This window comes from Ctenocephalides felis, unplaced genomic scaffold (assembly GCF_003426905.1).
Source record: "Ctenocephalides felis isolate EL2017-DRISC unplaced genomic scaffold, ASM342690v1 CF-g0.4_SCAFFOLD_01886, whole genome shotgun sequence".
NCBI lineage: Eukaryota > Metazoa > Arthropoda > Insecta > Siphonaptera > Pulicidae > Ctenocephalides > Ctenocephalides felis.
Window position 1 is genome coordinate 68,939,161 of NW_020538040.1, and position 18,186 is coordinate 68,957,346.

At 30.9% G+C, this 18,186-nt stretch overlaps 1 protein-coding gene across 1 annotated transcript in view; it reads left to right on the plus strand.

Annotated features, from left to right (window-relative positions):
• The window catches only part of LOC113376979, a 44,832-nt gene extending 34,115 nt beyond the window's left edge, over positions 1-10,717 (plus strand). Inside the window, exons 2-4 of the mRNA XM_026617120.1 lie at positions 7,383-7,539; positions 9,771-10,088; positions 10,449-10,717. Of these exons, the coding sequence (XP_026472905.1) occupies positions 7,383-7,539; positions 9,771-10,088; positions 10,449-10,635 (662 nt within the window). The 3' untranslated portion in view covers positions 10,636-10,717. The remainder of the gene's footprint in view (positions 1-7,382; positions 7,540-9,770; positions 10,089-10,448) is intronic.
• Positions 10,718-18,186: the final 7,469 nt, after the last annotated feature.

An 18,186-nucleotide genomic window follows, 5' to 3' on the forward strand; every position in this document is an offset into this window, starting at 1 on the left:
AGCGAGCGTATAAGATTTCCGATGAGGAGGAGACAGGCGATGATTAATTCTTAACGACTAAATTATAATGTTAAACTAGGTGCATGGCATTGAGCCTTACACAAATTTATGGAACTTCCCGATATATAAACAAATATTAAATGAACAACATTAATAAAAAATGAATAACATTAATAAATATGTAACACTGCAATCGTAATAGTACGCAAATTCAAATCCGAATGCAAACAGAATTTATAAATCAAATAATAAATGGAAAATTTTGATATTTTACGAGATTCGAACATTTTTAAATTCCTTAAACATTTTAGCATAATAACAATTTCGATAAATATAATTTCATTTTCATTTCATAGAATTTTTGATATTTTAAAATTTTGACAATATTTGTACAAAAATAAAATAACTAATTATTCAATGTTTATTTAGCCAAACTCGGCATCAGACAGTATAAAGTAAAATTTCTACATGAATTTATGGATCTCAAATATTATATCAAGTAAAAATCGCCTTTCGCTGGCATAGCTCCATATAAAATTATAAGAAAATAATAAAATTCTTTAATTATTAAGAATAAATTATTAGTCACAACTAGGTAAGGCAACTACTAGATTGTCTACTAAAACTTAGTCATACACTATACATATCAATAAATATTACCAAATGTCCTCATAATATGGATAGGGTGCGGTGGACAGAAGAGGGCCACGTTTTTATTTTTGGTTGTAAAATGTTTAAAAATGAAAATAATTCTTAAATTTTTTTAGTTACAAGGGTATTCCAAAATGCAACTTTTTATCATAGCAGATGCTTGCAATTATGTTTGGAAGTATTTCTGTTTTTGAATGCAAAAAAGTGTATTTACCGAAAATGTATCGAGAAGTGGACCACCAGAATTTTAATCTAAAAAAATGCTGCCATATGCTACAAATTCTTACCCTGAGGGTTTTCAAATGCGTTGATTACGAATTCGTTGTTAAATTTACAAAATTCATAATCATTGACACTTCAGTAATAATGTTATTTTAATGTCTGAAAAAAAGTAAAAAGGCAGAAATGATAAAATTGATGAAAAACAACATTCAAAGACAGATTTTAGGCGCAATTGGTGCTCGTCAAGTCGGTGCAGTTGGTCATATCGACGCACTTCAAATGGAAGTGCCTGTCGCAGTTATCGCACTCGATGGAGTTTTGTCTTGTCAGTTTTACCGGCATCAATTTATTGCAAACCATGCAAAAATCGATGTCTCATTTGGAGAAACCGAAAACTTTCTTTTTTGCCTTTTTTCACAGCTGATTGTGAAATATTGGCCTTCTTGGAAACTTTCGCTGGTACTTGCGATTTTTACGCTGTGCTGCTTCTGCTGCTTCCGCCGCGACCTCTGTTTTTAGGGGATGTAATGATGCATTGAAAGCAATCTGCTAACGTTGGTAACAGCAGAAGCAACGCAATCCGATATTTTATTTATTTTTACTTCCTTCATAGCAACTATCAATTTTTCATAATTCACCACTTTTTTGGAGTTCCCTGTTTTTTTAGGGGTCATGATGACTAAAGCGATAAAAATAAGCAAATAAAACATTTAAATGATTAAATAAAAACACTCTACTGTGCAAAGAATGGCATTACTCAAGTGGCCTATATCAGTCCACAAATAATGGCCTGCTCCATCTACAAACGCCAAACGATAAGCATCCCAAAAAACACAATGTAAACAATTGGCAAAAATCATTTTGCATTTCAAAAATTATATGTCTATATAATACATTGCATATTTACTTGAATTTTTTTCGTGAAAATTAGATAGCAAATCAACTAAGAGCGCGTACGAGGGTAAAAACTTTTTCGTCGAAATTCTTAGCGTGTTTCTCGTGTACAGTGCGAATGTAGGTTTATAACCTACAAATGCTTTTTAAATTTAACAAGTATCAAAATATGATAAATATGTGCGCGGTTCGACGTACATGTCACTACTCTTAGAGTTATTTGTTTGGTCCACTCCAACCTGTGGCTCATTTCTGTTCACCGCGCCCTAAAACGTAATTAAAAAAACTGAAAAATGATACAGTAGTACGTAATGTAGATGTAGGTGCTCGATTCGTTCTATAAGCAAGTTCGATAATATGCGAAACGCAATTTTCCATAGTAATATGTTAATAAAATCAATTTGTATAAAATTTAGCCGCCTGAAATAAAATATATGTAATTATTTTATTATTTAATCATTATATATGTAATTAAGACATTTAAAGTGAAAATATTACATATTTACGAAATGAGGTAATTATGAAATCATTCATATTCAAAAAATTGGTACTATTTTTTTCTTTTTCCTTTTAGCTCCTGAATACTTAAAGAAACTGTCAATTGTTGTTTATTGAAGAGAAAACTTTGATAAATTTTAATCTTCAAGATTGTTTATGAATTTTTGCACCTCATTCCTAAAAGTCTCATATGACGGCACTAAAAACCGCCTGTTTAGTCTTTTCTTCCGCGTTTTTTGATATTTCGTTTCCAAAATTTACTCAAGGCTTTTGGGGTGTGAACAGGGGCGTAACTAGCGCCGTATCAGCCGTATCAAAAATACGGGCCCCCCGATCCAAGTGGGCCCCAAACGAGCGTAAGCAGAAATTGATAACAACTTTAAAGCAAAACAATGATTTTTCAAAAAATTGAACGCTTTAAGAGAATTTATTTCTGCTGCAAAATATTCAAAAAAGATTTTAAAACTTTGTATGTACTTTTCGAATACGATACCCATAATATTTTTCAAATTAATTATACCTTTGTTTTCCAACTTAGCTGATGATAAGACCCAAGCTCTAGAGTAATTATTATCGGCGATGGCTTTATTATTGATTACTGCTGCAATTAATTCAATTAGTAAAACTTTTGCACATCCAATAAGTTAATATTCTTGTAGATTGTAGATATATGAACAAATTTGTAAAACTACCAGTTCATACATTCTTCAACAAAAATTTGAATTTGGAATTTTTATAATTCTATTTATAACATTTCTAAATTTGTCTGCATGCCGTGTAAGTTTAATAGTTAGATTCAGATAAATATAATCAACTAAATCATTTTCATTCTAAAATTCTGAATAACTGACCTGTCTGTAATGATTGTTAGATCTTAAAACAATTTCGATGAATTTTCATTCTAATTATTAGCTGTGTTATATTACAGTTAATTTTTTAAAGTTATGATCTGAAATTTAGTCGTCTTTTTCTAAGTTTTTTAAGTTGTGCCATTTTAATTGCTTTTAGAACTTAATATGACTTATTTCATATGAAATATTTTTGATAAACAAGTGCAAACCGTTACAAAGTTTTATGTACAATGGGAGCGAAGTAATGCAAGCGAAGTAATGCGAAAAATTTAAATTAAAATTTACTAATTAATTAACAATTACAATTTAGTATCATTAAAATTGGAGTCTTGTCTAAACACGCATAGAAAAAAGACGTTTTTGTAAAGTAATAATAAATAAAATTGAACATAAAAATATAACAAAAATTTTATTAAATAAACGTCTCCGGATAAACTGTCGACTGTAAAGATATCTTATGTGATCATGATCAATTGATGGTTCTAAAGACAGTTTTAAATACAAAAAACTAGAGAATTATATTAAGGCACAATAATGGATGAAATAGGCTTGCATCCAGGGTTCACGGCGTAATAACAGTATGCATTTTATTTTTGGCCCTTCCCGTTACAATCGCAACTGCCAAAAAAATTTTTTTTTCAGAATTAAAGCTAATTAAAAATTACGTATAAACTTTAGGAGGTAAATGTCTATCAGACCAGACTATTGTTTCTAAAGTCAAACTTTAAAAAATCTAAAGATCACTTAATAATTAAATTTTTCGAAAAAATGCAAGGAGATAGAGATATATCTGAAATGTCGGGAATCATTTGTGAAAAATTCAGAAAATTAAAGAAAATTGGATTGATAAATAATAAGAATGATGAATAAATAGTCTTTTAATTTTATGTATTTTTTATATTTTTTTTCTTCTTGAGGGGGCCCCCAAACATATTTTGATACGGAGCCCCGCCAAGGCACGCTAAAATTTAAAGATCTAAAGATCACTTAATAATTTAATTTTTCGAAAAAATGCAAGGAGATAGAGATATATCTGAAATGTCGGGAATCATTTGTGAAAAATTCAGAAAATTAAAGAAAATTGGATTGATAAATAATAAGAATGATGAATAAATAGTCTTTTAATTTTATGTATTTTTTATATTTTTTTTCTTCTTGAGGGGGCCCCCAAACATATTTTGATACGGGGCCCCGCCAAGGCACGCTACGCCCCTGGGTGTGAAGAAAGAATTATACAATAATAAGAGCTTTAAGTGCGAGCTTGTTTTCCAATAAATATGTATTTGATCCGGAAGCAACATTTCCAAAGTCCACATTTGTACTATAACTTTGGCCATCGAGGCCTACTGATTGCCTCCAAATGTGAAATGCGTTTGTGAAGTATTGTTTGTTGTGTGAAACGCTCGAGTTCGAAAAAAGTTGGTTGTGCTCAACGTTCATTGTGCAAAGTGCACATTGTCCGAGGCATCACTGTATATATATATATATATATATATATATATATATATGCCGTTTTCAAAAACGTTTAAATTTAAACTTATTAACTTCCCGTAGGGTAAGTTATTGTAATGGGCCGAAAATCGGAATTGAAAATTTTTACATTTCTCGACGTTTTGAAGGTTTCTGAACGTTTTGGCATACCTCAGAAAAAATGGATGTGTGTGTGTGTGTGTGTGTGTGTGTGTGTGTGTATGTATGTATGGATACAAATTTTCGTCCACGTTTTCGGGCGTACGGATCAACCGATTTGAATGGTTTAAAAAACATTCGATTCCTATTAATAAGGAGAAGAGCTGATTAGTTTTTGGCAAAGACAGGTCCAGCAGTTACGGAGATAAGGAGCAAAGAGTGCAGAAAATAGAAATCGAGTTTTTGAGAGAACGGAGCATCCGATTTGAATGATCTAAAAAACATTCCATTAGTAATGATTGGGAGAAAGGGTTATTAGTTTTTCGCAAAGGCAGGCCCAGCCATTTCGGAGATACAGAGCTAAATGTACAAAAAATGGCAGTTTTGGGAGAACTAAGCGTCCGATTCAATTGATTCAAAGAACTTTCTGCTTGTCTTAACAAAATAATTAATTTTGGAAAAAAAAAATTGTACCATTTTTTTTTTTTTTTTTTTTTTAATTTTTTGTATATCGAAAATAATTCAGATTTTATTTTTAATTCTGACTATAGTTCTAATATACTTTAAACAAATAATTTCATTTCTGCAATTCAGTTTATATAATTATTATAAATATTAGACAATAATACAATATTTATAATAATCTATTTGAAAACATTCAATATTCCTCGAACGTTTCGTTACGGTACGGGAAGTTCCAGCAATTTGCCTTAAGGCACGATGCCACCCACCCCACTAGTTTTTTTCTATTTTCACATAGTGTCAAGTCATGATTTTTTCGGTATAGAACCAAAAATTAGTTAACAGGCTAATTAAAACTTCAAAAGTTAAAATCGATCGGAGAAGTATAGTCGTTCTCTATTGGCAAGAAACCCAAATTCCTTTAATAAATTCTGAAACTTGATTTATGTGGTCAAAACGTTTTTTGTGCATTTATCGTCGATATATCTGAAGCGGCTGAACCAGTCTTTCCTAAAAATCTAATGAACTCTTCACATAATTAGTAAGAACCGACGAAAAATTAAGAAATATAAACATTCAAATCCATTCCAATTCTGTTTGTAAAAACGTGTCTGAAAAATTAATATTAGAATATAATACTTTTCTTAATAAACCTCTTTCAATCTTAATTAATTAATAAGCTAAACAAATGTATGAAAGAATCATATATATGTGTAATAAATATATGTATGTGTGTATGTCTCAATGCCGAACAAAAAATCTAAATCATATATATATATATATATATATATATATATATATATATATTAGGGGGACCGGAAAGTAATGTCGTTTTCTTACGCTAAATTTCAAACACATACATTTTTAACGAGTCTTTATTTTTAATCAATGATGTATTCCCCATCATTTTCAATAACCTTTTGCCATCCAGTGAGTAAATTTTCAATCCCTGATCGATAAAAATTAATTGGTTTTTCGGCAAAATATCTAGAGATGGCATTTTAGATATCTTCCAAATTTGCAAATGTTTTGCCACTTAAAAAGTATTGCAGCCCTCGGAATAAGTGGAAATCCGATGGTGCAATATCGGGCGAATATGGTGGATGAGGTAAAACGCTTCTGTGTTGTGTCCTTGAAGCAATAAGTTGCATTTGATTGATCGGTTAGCCTTATTCTGTTCGGACAGATTATGCGGGACCCAAACACCTGCTCTGCTTACTGTCCCAATCTGCTTCAAATGTTCTTGGATGGTCGACCAAGGTTGGCTGAGACTGTTTGACAATTCCTCGATCGTCTGACACGGATTTGCTTCCACTTCCGCCCTTAACACGTCGTTATCTAACGCTGATGGTCTTCCTGATCGATACGAGTCGGAAAGATCAAAATTACCCGATTTGAACTTGGAAAACCACCTTTGGCATTTATGAATGTCCAGTGCATTTGGATAAACATCGCAAATGTTTTTGGTAGCAACTGTTGCGTTATTTCCCTTGCGAAACTCAAAGAGCATGCAATGCCGGATGTGTACCTCTTCTGGTATTTGGCTGCCATTTTACCCAAAATTACAAAAAAAAAAAAAATGTAATTCAAATGTCTATAAGTAAAGAAATCACTATGTCTCACAATGTCTTTGGTACGCCTCTGAACCAAACAATGAGCTGACAAATGACAATCAAGTATTGGCATGCGCAGAAACGACATTACTTTCCGGTCCCCCTAATATATATATATACATATATATATATATATATATATATATACATATATATATATATATATATATATGCATGCATACATAGTATAAAATTTGCAAAACATCCGGACATGTGAAGATATTTAAATACAAATTGAAAAAAATAAAACCATATTTAAATAAAATACATTTTACTTTCGAAAGTAAACGAAGTAAAAAAAAGGTTAATAAATTTTTGAAGCAAATGCGCGTCAAAGAACTGAATGAATAAAAAATGGTCTATGTTTTTGTTTTGGCATCATCTCACCTGGTGAAAGTGACAATACTATATAAAAAATAACATTCACTATCAATTTAAATATAATTCACGACTTTTGACGTTTTCTCATCGCATATTTAGTTTAAAATGTTAGTTATTGGTACCCAATAACTTACAGAATAATAAATAGATGCATTTAAAACGTTAATAAATTTATTTTCAGGAGTCTTGCCAGAAGCCCTTAAAAGCAAGTGCCAGAGATGTTCTCTGAAACAAAAAGAGAGCGCACTTAAGGTAATTCGACGTCTGCACGACGCTTATCCAGACAAATGGCTAGAATTAGCCGAACGATATGACCCCACAGGAGATTATAGGAAAAGGTTTGATACCATTTTTCGATAATGCATTTAATCTATTACAAGATATGTGTAATTTATAAAATATTATTATTAAGATATATAACACATTTTAGGCAGATGCTATTTTTATGAAAAGTATTGTAACAGTTAAAATGTAAATGTAACTAGTTGGTATTGGTATTTTGCCTTGAGACAAGTTACATGCACTTCCCGATATGTGTAAATAATTGACTTAATCAATAAAAAATAAATTAATTTATGAGTGATTAAAGTATGAAAACGAACGTACACGTTAGCTCGGAATATTTTCAAAAAAGCAAATTTTCAAAAATCAAAAAAAATTATAATTAAACCAGTTTTTGTAGGACTTTAATGCTTTAATATGTTCATAAAGACCAAGTACTTTATCGTTATACCAAGTAAATCGTCTAATTTTAATTTTAACAAACATCAAAAAAACTACTCGTTTTCTCAAACTTCGATGAATTTTAAAAATTAAACTACATGTCGTAAGGCCGTAATATTTTAGTAAGTTCTATAAGACCATGATGTATATCGCCAAAAAAAAGTTCCATAAAAATCGGCTTAATTTTTTTTTCAACAGTTAATTACAAGAAAACGGCTCGGTAGATTTTCACCTAAAACTAATCAGCACGATTCCCAACCAATATCTTTCTAACGGTTTTTGAATTTTCATAATAGATTCAGAATTGCGGGCTAAAACGTGGACGAAAAATTTTTCACTTTCTGCGATTTATAAAGAAACAGCTCGGCTGATCGTAGCGCAAAACTGACAAACGATAGTTCTCATCGAGATACATCGAATGGCTCTTAAATTTTTGAAATCGATCCAGCCATTTTTGAGAAAATGTCGATTTACGGCAAAAAATCTGTTCACCACACACACATACATACTTTTTCCAAATTTGGTCTCATTCGATTCAGAATGGCTTGAAACGTCGAGAAAACATAAAATTAGCGAATCGAATTTTTTGATGAAAACAAACTTCTCCTTCGGGAAGTTAAAAATATTTGCATAAGTTAGTCTTCAAAAGAAAGTATTAAATAGAATAACCTCTCAAAAACATAGCGTTAATCATCAAAACCCATATTAAATATCGGTACACGGCCATCGAAGAAGGAAACTACAAAAAAGTCCGATAGCCTCTCTGACGATCCGTAAAATAATATCAAGTCACGTTTGAGTAAAGGGATTGTGAAGACACTACGAAAACAATCTTGGTATATGCAATGCGAGATGGAGATGGATACCACAATGAAGAGAAATAAACATTGGTTTATTCATCTTCTTTGTGGTACACGACAATTTTATTTTTTATTACATGCAAAAGCACATAAAATAAAGAAAATGACTTGCCAAAATGTAAAATATGAAACAAATGATGGAAGATATGCATATCTACGTTGAGTCCGCCAACAGCCAAAGATTTGTTAATTTCATTGCGAAACAAATTCGTTTGAACTCAAAAGTCATATCCCTCGCGGCCGTTAAAATTCTAGGAATTAGAATTGTCTCATACACATGGCTGTAGCAGATTGTTCTTTTACAAATTAATTTCATATTAGTTTAATTTGGCGAATGCACAATACATTTTGTTGTTCTCGTCGTTTGCATAGATATAAAGGATATCTGGATCTTATACGTTTATTTATCTATGATCTGGATATTAACATGTGCACTTGGAATGTATAGTTTTTTATGTAAAAACAGATCTCGTTCACTTTAAACTTTATTAATTTTGGTTCCGAACGCCAATAAAATTAAAAATTGCAGTTTTCAAATTGTAATAGGGTACTGTATTATGGGAATTCGAAGAGGATATCTTGTACATCAAAGAGATTTTTTCAAATCGTATTGCTCCATTACGTTGTTTGTAATATTAGAATCATGTTATCAGTTAAAACATTTATAGAGTTTTAGTAACAATGCAATTGTCAGTGTAAAAATTAGTGGCATTTATGAATCGTGTACACAACGATATAGTTGGAAAGTGTAGCCTTGATTCATTATTTTGCAAACTATTTTTCATACAGTAATAGTATTTGCGATATACCAATTGTATCAAATACCAAAAACAGAAGTTTAATGGTATTTTCAAGAAATAAAAATTCAAAATATCATAAATACCTTAACCTAAAAATGATTAAAGTTTACAAAGATAAAAATGTAAAATTAATATTTATTTTCTATTCGTTATACTTGCTCTTATACAATATTAATCCTATTTTAGCTACGAAGAATATTTGCGGAATGAGCAATATAACATTATAGATGGAGCTGAGCCAGCTATCAACAGTGTGCAAGGCAATGTTCTTCCTGAGATTGGAACTAGATTCAATTTTGAAGAAACTAAACCAATAGAAAAACCAGATATACAAGAATTTAATAAACCATCGAATAATGTAAACAACGAGCACAAATCAGCGCCACCCGTCCGTTCGGTATCAAACGGTGCCAGTGGCCCTAATGCAAATACACTTCCGCCAGCAACTGAAAAGGCACCACCAGCACCACCAGCACCACCAGCACCATCCACTACATATACACCGTAAGATTTTTAATAATTAGGAATACTTTCACCATTTTGAATTATTTCACAAAAAATATTTAAATATTTTGTTCACTAATAGTTATATCCATGATTTAGAATAGTTATATCATATTTAGAAATATGATACACTAGTATTTGAGGGTTGTTCGTCTTTTTAGATAATAAATTTTCCAGATTATTTACATTTCTGACAAATTTGCTTACTATAAAAATATTAGAAACTGCTTTTTTATAACGTAAAAACATTTTTCACAAAAAAATTAAATTACATCTATACTACTGTTACTATTGCACTGTTACTTCCTTACTACTGTTGTTTCTATAAATCGTTTGACAATCAATTTAATAAATTTTCAGGATCATAGTGCAAAGTAATCCATCCACAACCAGATCAACAATTTTTACGATTCAAGGAAATTTTCAGGCCAGACCCCTTAGTTCTCAAGTTTTGGGAATTGTATCCAATTTGGGTAATAAAGTGGCCCGAACTGCAGGAATAATAACTGGAATGCTCAAAGACACAGTTCACGTTATTGTGGGCTGACAAACATCGGACAACAAAAGAATAAAATTATTTATACATAAGCTTAAATATAAACCACCTTATTTTTAAGATAAAATGAAAAGCGGATGGTTTGGCACAATCATGTAATCTGATATTTAATATAGTTTAGTACTATTGGCAAAATAATCTTAAAATGAAATCAAAATGATTAAATTTTAATATGTGCCGTTACTAAATTTAACATTGAGAGTGTAATTATTTCGCACTACAATTGAAAAAAATCTAAAGAAAATTGAATTTTGTATTTTTTACATAATGTTTATATATGATTTAAATTATAGTTGCTAAGCAACATTTACTATTAAATTATGATTTTCTGTATGATCATAAAAGCCTCTACATAACTTTTAAATAAACAACAAGTTTTTAGCCATCGATATCGTGGGAGTATTGGCTTTGCTTCGGGTCAGAATTCTAATAATACTATATTGTAAGTACGATTAAAAGTTACGATAAGGTTATAATTATGGCACTATAATGGATAGTTTATAATTATTTCTTATTATTATTAGTTTTTTATATAGAAATTGAATATCACTCAGTTGTATAGGCTCATACATTATTAAATAGTGATTGAAGGTATGTTACGTGTGGAAAATTCTACCAATATAGCAATATTCCATATATGAAATATTATTATTGAACCTACAATCTTTAGAATTGGTATATATATATATATATATATATATATATATATATAATGTATATATTAATAAAACAAAATCTGAATGTGTCAAAACATTGTTTCATTTACAACAAATTCTATCCAGAGCGAGTTCTGAGGTAATAGTATGTGTAAATTATTAGAATAAATACAACGGTATATTGACAATGGAAAAACAATTTACGTTGACCTCAGTAGAAAGGACATTAGCACGTCTTTGTGCTAATACTTGCAATATTTGTAGTAAATTTGAACTTTATTTAATTGACTACTACTGTAATGCCGTCTCTCAAGGTAGTTTAAAAATATTTATTTCATAATTAATAATTTTTCACGATGGTTGCTCTTCCAATATAAAAATATATTTAATTTCAAGAATATATAATACCATGCAGTAGTAATATCCGCATACTTATTTTTTCGCCCACTTTTTCTCAAAAAAAACGGCTGCATCAGTTTAAAAAGTTTTAAAAAAACATCTGAGTAGCAATAGCGAAACGCGTTGGTTTGGTTTTGATGATGATCTGTCGAATCATTGTGAAAAATAGTTAAATAGAAAAAATGGTCGTTTTCGCAAGAAGTCAGAGCTAATTTTAAAATTCAAGAACTGCTTAAAGTATATCGCGCTGAGTAGCTGAGTAGTATATATATATATATATATACAGGGCCGGATTTAGAAATTTGGCGCCCCGGGGCACTAACAAAAATGCCGCCCCATTCCTGAAATTTTACGAACTTTCGAACTTTTTTTAAAGCAATTGCGCTGCTTCAGCTGCGAAGGGACAAAATATAGGAGCGCGTAAGCGCCGCGTCGCAGACTAACGAATAAACAATGTTACATAACTCATATAAATGTAAACAAAATTTATACTTATTATTTAAATATTTTTAAAATATCTGATAATTTGATGTGCATATGTCTTATGATCACTTTTGTCCACCAAATGTTTCTTTTTCAAATTTTTTTATTGGATCATCGAAACCGCTAAACCTGCCTCCTGCCTCCTACAAATTTAAGCAGTTATTTATCCTATAATTTTTTTTGAATGATATTGGACGCTTCTTTTCTCAACAACTAAATTTTCATTTTTGGCATTTTAGCCCGTATCTTCAAAACAGTTGGACCTGCCTTGGCCAATAACTAATCAGCACGTCTCCTTAACAATAGGAATTGAATCATTTAAATCGGTTGATCCGTGTTCACTTGAATAATAAAAAAATAATAAAAAAAGATTAGATTGATGGGAGAGACGTGCTGATTAGTTTTTGGCACGAATTACGAAAAATGATAATTGAGTTTTGATATTTCTTCTCAGAAACAGCTACGCAGCGCGATTGCTTTGCAAAAAGTTCATAATTTTCAAAAAAATTCAAAATACAAAAAATGTGTTTTAAAAGTCATTTTTTATCATTTTCATTTTTTTTTTCAATTTTAAAGCTCTTTATAAAATGTAATTTTCAGTACGGGATGTTTCAAAAATTTGTCTTAAGGCACAATGCCATGCGTCAATAGTTTAAATTTTTTTTCAACGCTATAAGCTTGAAAGTGCAGAAATTCGTCATTTTAAGAGGGCTCGAGAACTGAAGAACATATTTTTCTTAAACTTTCAGCTTGTTTACGGATCTTTATATTAGCCAAATTGACAAATTTGATAATGACTTATTAACCAATTTGATAATTTACGTTCGAAGAGAGAGGCATGGCAAAATAATAAATTTTAATAATCGGTTATTTCAACCCAAATTTTGCAATCGTATTATGTTTTGATAATTATATTTCTTGAAATAAAAAATGTTGTTAAAAAAAATTTGATCATATTGTATAGATTTTTTTTCTCACTATCCAAATTTTGCCGCCCCCAAAAATTTGCCGCCCCCAAAAATTTGCCGCCCTGGGCAGTAGCCCCGATTGCCCCTACTGTAAATCCAGCACTGTATATATATATATATATATATATATATATATATATATATATATATATATAATATATATATATATACAGAGCCGCTCCTACCTTGAATGCGATGCACGCGAAAAATGCGGGCGCACGCCTTAGGGGGCGCCAACACAACATTCGGATATGAAATTTATAATATAGGTTTTTCAATATCATTCAGGAAATATATAACTTATTTGCATCTGTTACTAATTTATAGACAATACTTTTAAAATACGTTAAAAATTTAACTTTAAAACAAACAACGATTACATGTAATTTGGCCCTTACGATATCAATTAGGAAAATTTTAGCTTGCAATTTTGAAAATTTTAACAAAAGAAAAATTAAACAAAAATAAAACTAGCAGTTTATGGGATCGTGCCTTAAGGCAAATTTATTTCAATGTCCAAAAAAAATTTTTCTTGAAAATTAAAAAAAAAATCTTTACCCAAAAGCAATCGTTTCGTCAACGCAAGCAGACAGTTTTTTAAATCATCCAAATCGGATGCTTAGTACCATAGATAAATAAGCATAAATAAGCATCTTTAGTTCTCTCAAAAACTGCCATTTTTGCACATTTAGCTCTGTATCTCCGAAACTGCTGCACCTGCGTTTGCCAAAATCTAATCACCACTTCTCCCCATTACGAATCAAATGTTTTTTGAATCACTCAAATCGGTTGATCCGTTCTCTTAAAAACTGACATTTTTAACACTTTTTGCTCCATATCTCCGAAGCCGCTGGACCTGCCCGAAAGCGAAAAATTGTCTCCGCACATACACACACTTGAACACATACATACACACACACACATACACACACACACACATCCATTTTTTTCGAGGTATGCCAAACAAAATGTTTAGAAACCTCTGAAACGTGCAGATATGCAAAAATTTTCATTTTCGATTTTTGTCCCATTACTATAACTTACCCTACAGGAAGTTAAAAATATATAACTTCTATAATTAATTAAAAAAAAATTAAATTTAAAAAATACAACATGAACGACGGGTATGATGTTTAATAATGAAAGGCTAGAATTTATTTTGCTATCTTGGGATGATTTGCTCAATAGAATAAATAGCATAAAATCCCCAAAATAAATAAGTAAAATGTTTTAAACCCCAAATATCAATATTACTCATGCATTTAAAACAACTGAAAATTTATAACTAGTTGGGTGTATGGGTGTATGGCATCGTGCCTTAACCCTCCGTCGGTCGGATATTTTTTCACCTTCGAACGGTCGGAAAGGTCTGGTTGGACCACCATTCATTTTACATGCATTTATATGGGATAAATGAGTTTTTGGTGTCTTATATTACTATATAAGACTATTATTAGTAGTAAATATTTATAGTTTTAATTTTTTCTTTTTCTTACCGTCTTTTGCATGTGTTGAGCTTGCTTATAATAATAATATTACATATTATATTATATAAAAAAAATCAAGATATGTAAAAAAATCGTTGCTTTTTTTGTTAATTTTTCTGTTTTATATCAATGAAAAACAATATTTATTCTTTTTCGGCGCCTTTGAAATGAATGTGAAATTCAAATGAAAACGAAATGAGGTGCGTCGCCTTTGAAATGAGCTGTAAAACTCAAAGTGAAAATAAAATTTTACTACAGGTTTGCAAAAAAAAAATTCGAACAAAGTACTGGTAGAAAAATTGTTGATAATGTGTGCATTACTCATCCGATTTTCAGTGTTTGCGATTACCAATGAGTTTGGTAGGTTTTCAAGAAACTCTCGTCATGAAAATACTAAAATTCATGTTACAACACGTAGCAAAGAATATATACAACGCAGTTTGAATAGAAAACACCATGAAAAAAGTCAAAATACTGGTTTACATATATCAAAAAGCGATAATTCATACAAAATGTATGGGTGGTCTAGACAGGCCTTTCCGACCGTTCGAAGTATAAAAAAGTTAATATTCTTATAATTATCCTTCTGTACATTTTTTCGTCCTGATTTTTTCATTGATCGACAGCTAATGAAATTTTAGGAAAAGTCAAGAAATTTGAAGTCGATAGGATTACTAGAAGTATTTTTTTTTTTAATTGAAGTCGAAAAAAGTCTGGCCAGACCACGCCGACCGACGGAGGGTTAAGGCAAATTGCTGGTACTTCACGTACCGTAACGAAATGTTCGAGGAATACTGAATGTTTTGAAATAGATTATTATTATTATTGTAACCTTATCTATGATTTGTATGTTTCGTTATCTATGATTGTAACATTGTCTAATATTTATAAGAATTATATGAACTGAATTGCAAAGTTGAAATTATTTGTTCGAAGTATATTAGAACTTTAGTCAGAATTAAAAATAAAATCTGAATTATTTTCGATATACAAAAAAAAATTTTTTTGAAAAAAAAAATTGAAAAAAAAGTTGAAACAAAAAATTTTTTTTCCAAAATCAATTATTTTGTTAGACAAGCAGAAAGTTTTTTGAATCATTTAAATCGGACGCTTAGTTCTCAAAAAACTGCCATTTTTTGCACATTTAGAATCGTATCCGTATCTTCGAAATGGCTGGGCCTGCCTTTGCCAAAATCTGATAAACACTTCTCCCAATCATTACTAATTGAATGTTTTTTAGATCATTCAAATCGGATACTCCGTTCTCTCAAAAACTCGATTTCTATTTTCTGCACTCTTTGCTCCGTATCTCCGAAACGGCTGGACCTGCCTGTGCCAAAAACTAATCAGCTCTTCTCCCTATCAATATGAATCGAATGTTTTTTGAACCATTTAAATCGGTTGATCCGTGCGCCCGAAAACGTGACTGGAAATTTGTATCCCTACATACATACATACATACACACACACACACGTGGAAGAGACATTTGCCGCAGAATTACCCCAGGTAATGCTGTTGAAGTGATTCTGACAAGTGAAGCTGCTTGGAACGCCATAGACAGACCTCCCCCCACGAAGTAATGCCTAACGGCGGTTTCCGTGAGGACCAGAGGCAAGGGCAAAGCGGAGGTTTTAGTCGGTATTATACCAGAGCGGTATTGAGTCCGACATACCCAGACAAAAGACCAGTCTGGGATGCATAAAAGCATTTCCTTGGCTATACAAAAAAAAAACACACACATCCATTTTTTCTGATTTGAGGTATGCCAAAATGTTCAGAAACCTTCAAAACGTCGAGAAATGTAAAAATTTTCAATTTCGATTTTCGGCCCATTACAATAACTTACCCTACGGGAAGTTAATAATATTCTTGCAAACAATATACTGAACTTACTGAAATTTTTGAATGTCCTAAGAAGTTTGAATAGAAAATAAGAAATTAAAAATAGTTCGGTTCAACAAAACAGACACGACAATTTGATTATGAGCAACGCGAATCGCATCGGTCTTCTAAATAAATTTAAAATCAATGTACTTCATGTATATCTAATTGTATATCTAATTTTTGGTGTACTTAATCTAGAATTATTATAAAGTATTAAAAAAAAAAACGTCAGGACCCCAGGACCGGCCCTGTATATATATATATATATATATATATATATATATATTATTGTTATATTATCCATTACATTATTATTGTTAAAATCCGTAAGTTTGTTTATCGACCGTCAAATGAACCTTTATAGGACCCCAGGACCGGCCCTGTATATACATATATATATATATATATATATATATATATATATATATATATATATATATATATATTATTATTATTATTATTATTATTATTATTATTATTATATTATCCATTACATTATTATTATTGTTAAAATCCGTAAGTTTGTTTATCGACCGTCAAATGAACCTTTATAGCACTTTCTCAACTCTTCACTTTAAATCTTTAATGCTGTTTAATTTTCTGTGTACCCCCGTTTGCTTGTGATACCTATCAACAGTAGTATTTAATTACTCAGTGTCATAATAGCCATTTTATTTACAGAATCTATTGCAAACTAAGTTGCTACTTTAAGTTTTCTATCGGATAAAATTCCATTGCCATCAATCTGCAATCAATTCCATACTGCCGATCAATATTTTCGATTATTGATATTTGCGATTTTGCCGAAGCAGTGTATGTCCGTACTTCTGGACCACTGCGGCGATATTGGTCTTGCTTCTCAGTTCAAGTTCTTCTAGATTGATGGCCGCAGCAGTAAGGCCTCGTATTACGACATCTTTTGCAGGATAGTTTTTAGGAGTTCCGCGGTCGTCGCTACACCAATGCTTTGTTTATAATTTAGGTTAATATAAATAAACCTATTTTACTATGAAACAAAATTTGTATCTATTGTGTAACTTAACTTAAAGCTTGAAAATTGACTTGCATATCAGAATCAGAAAACGCGAAATTGTCGACTTCAAATGCTGAAAGCCTATATATGATTTGTTCATTTTCTTCATTCTCAAAGAGAGAATCATTTCTACTTACTTGGTGTGAATCCAGGGCTACATGTATCGGGTTTTTCACGACTTTTATGTTGATGTCGCCACCATTGTTGGTGCTTACTATTAGTCCCGCTGGTGCTCCAATTTTTACATCTGTAGCTGCTGGGGTGAATAGAATTCAATTTCGCTAGCACTTAAATCGCACACAATCACAGCACTAGCAATTCTTTATCAGTGCATATCCACAGTTGAACATCATAAAGTGTAGTTCTATAGATGTACAGAAAACCTTTAGCCTATTAGAAACCTATTAGAAAAATGCAAGTAAAAGCAAATAAAGGCATCTCCTTTTGCCATCCACTAATTGCATTGTATGAGTAAAATCGTGTTTTATACTGCAAGCTATAAGCTAAAAAAAGGTGATAAAAACTTAGTAAAACTCTTAAAAAAAACGAGCCATTAACAAATATATAATGACATCAAGACTGATAACTTAAGCCAAAAGTAAAAATACTAAAAGATCTGTAAGATAATACT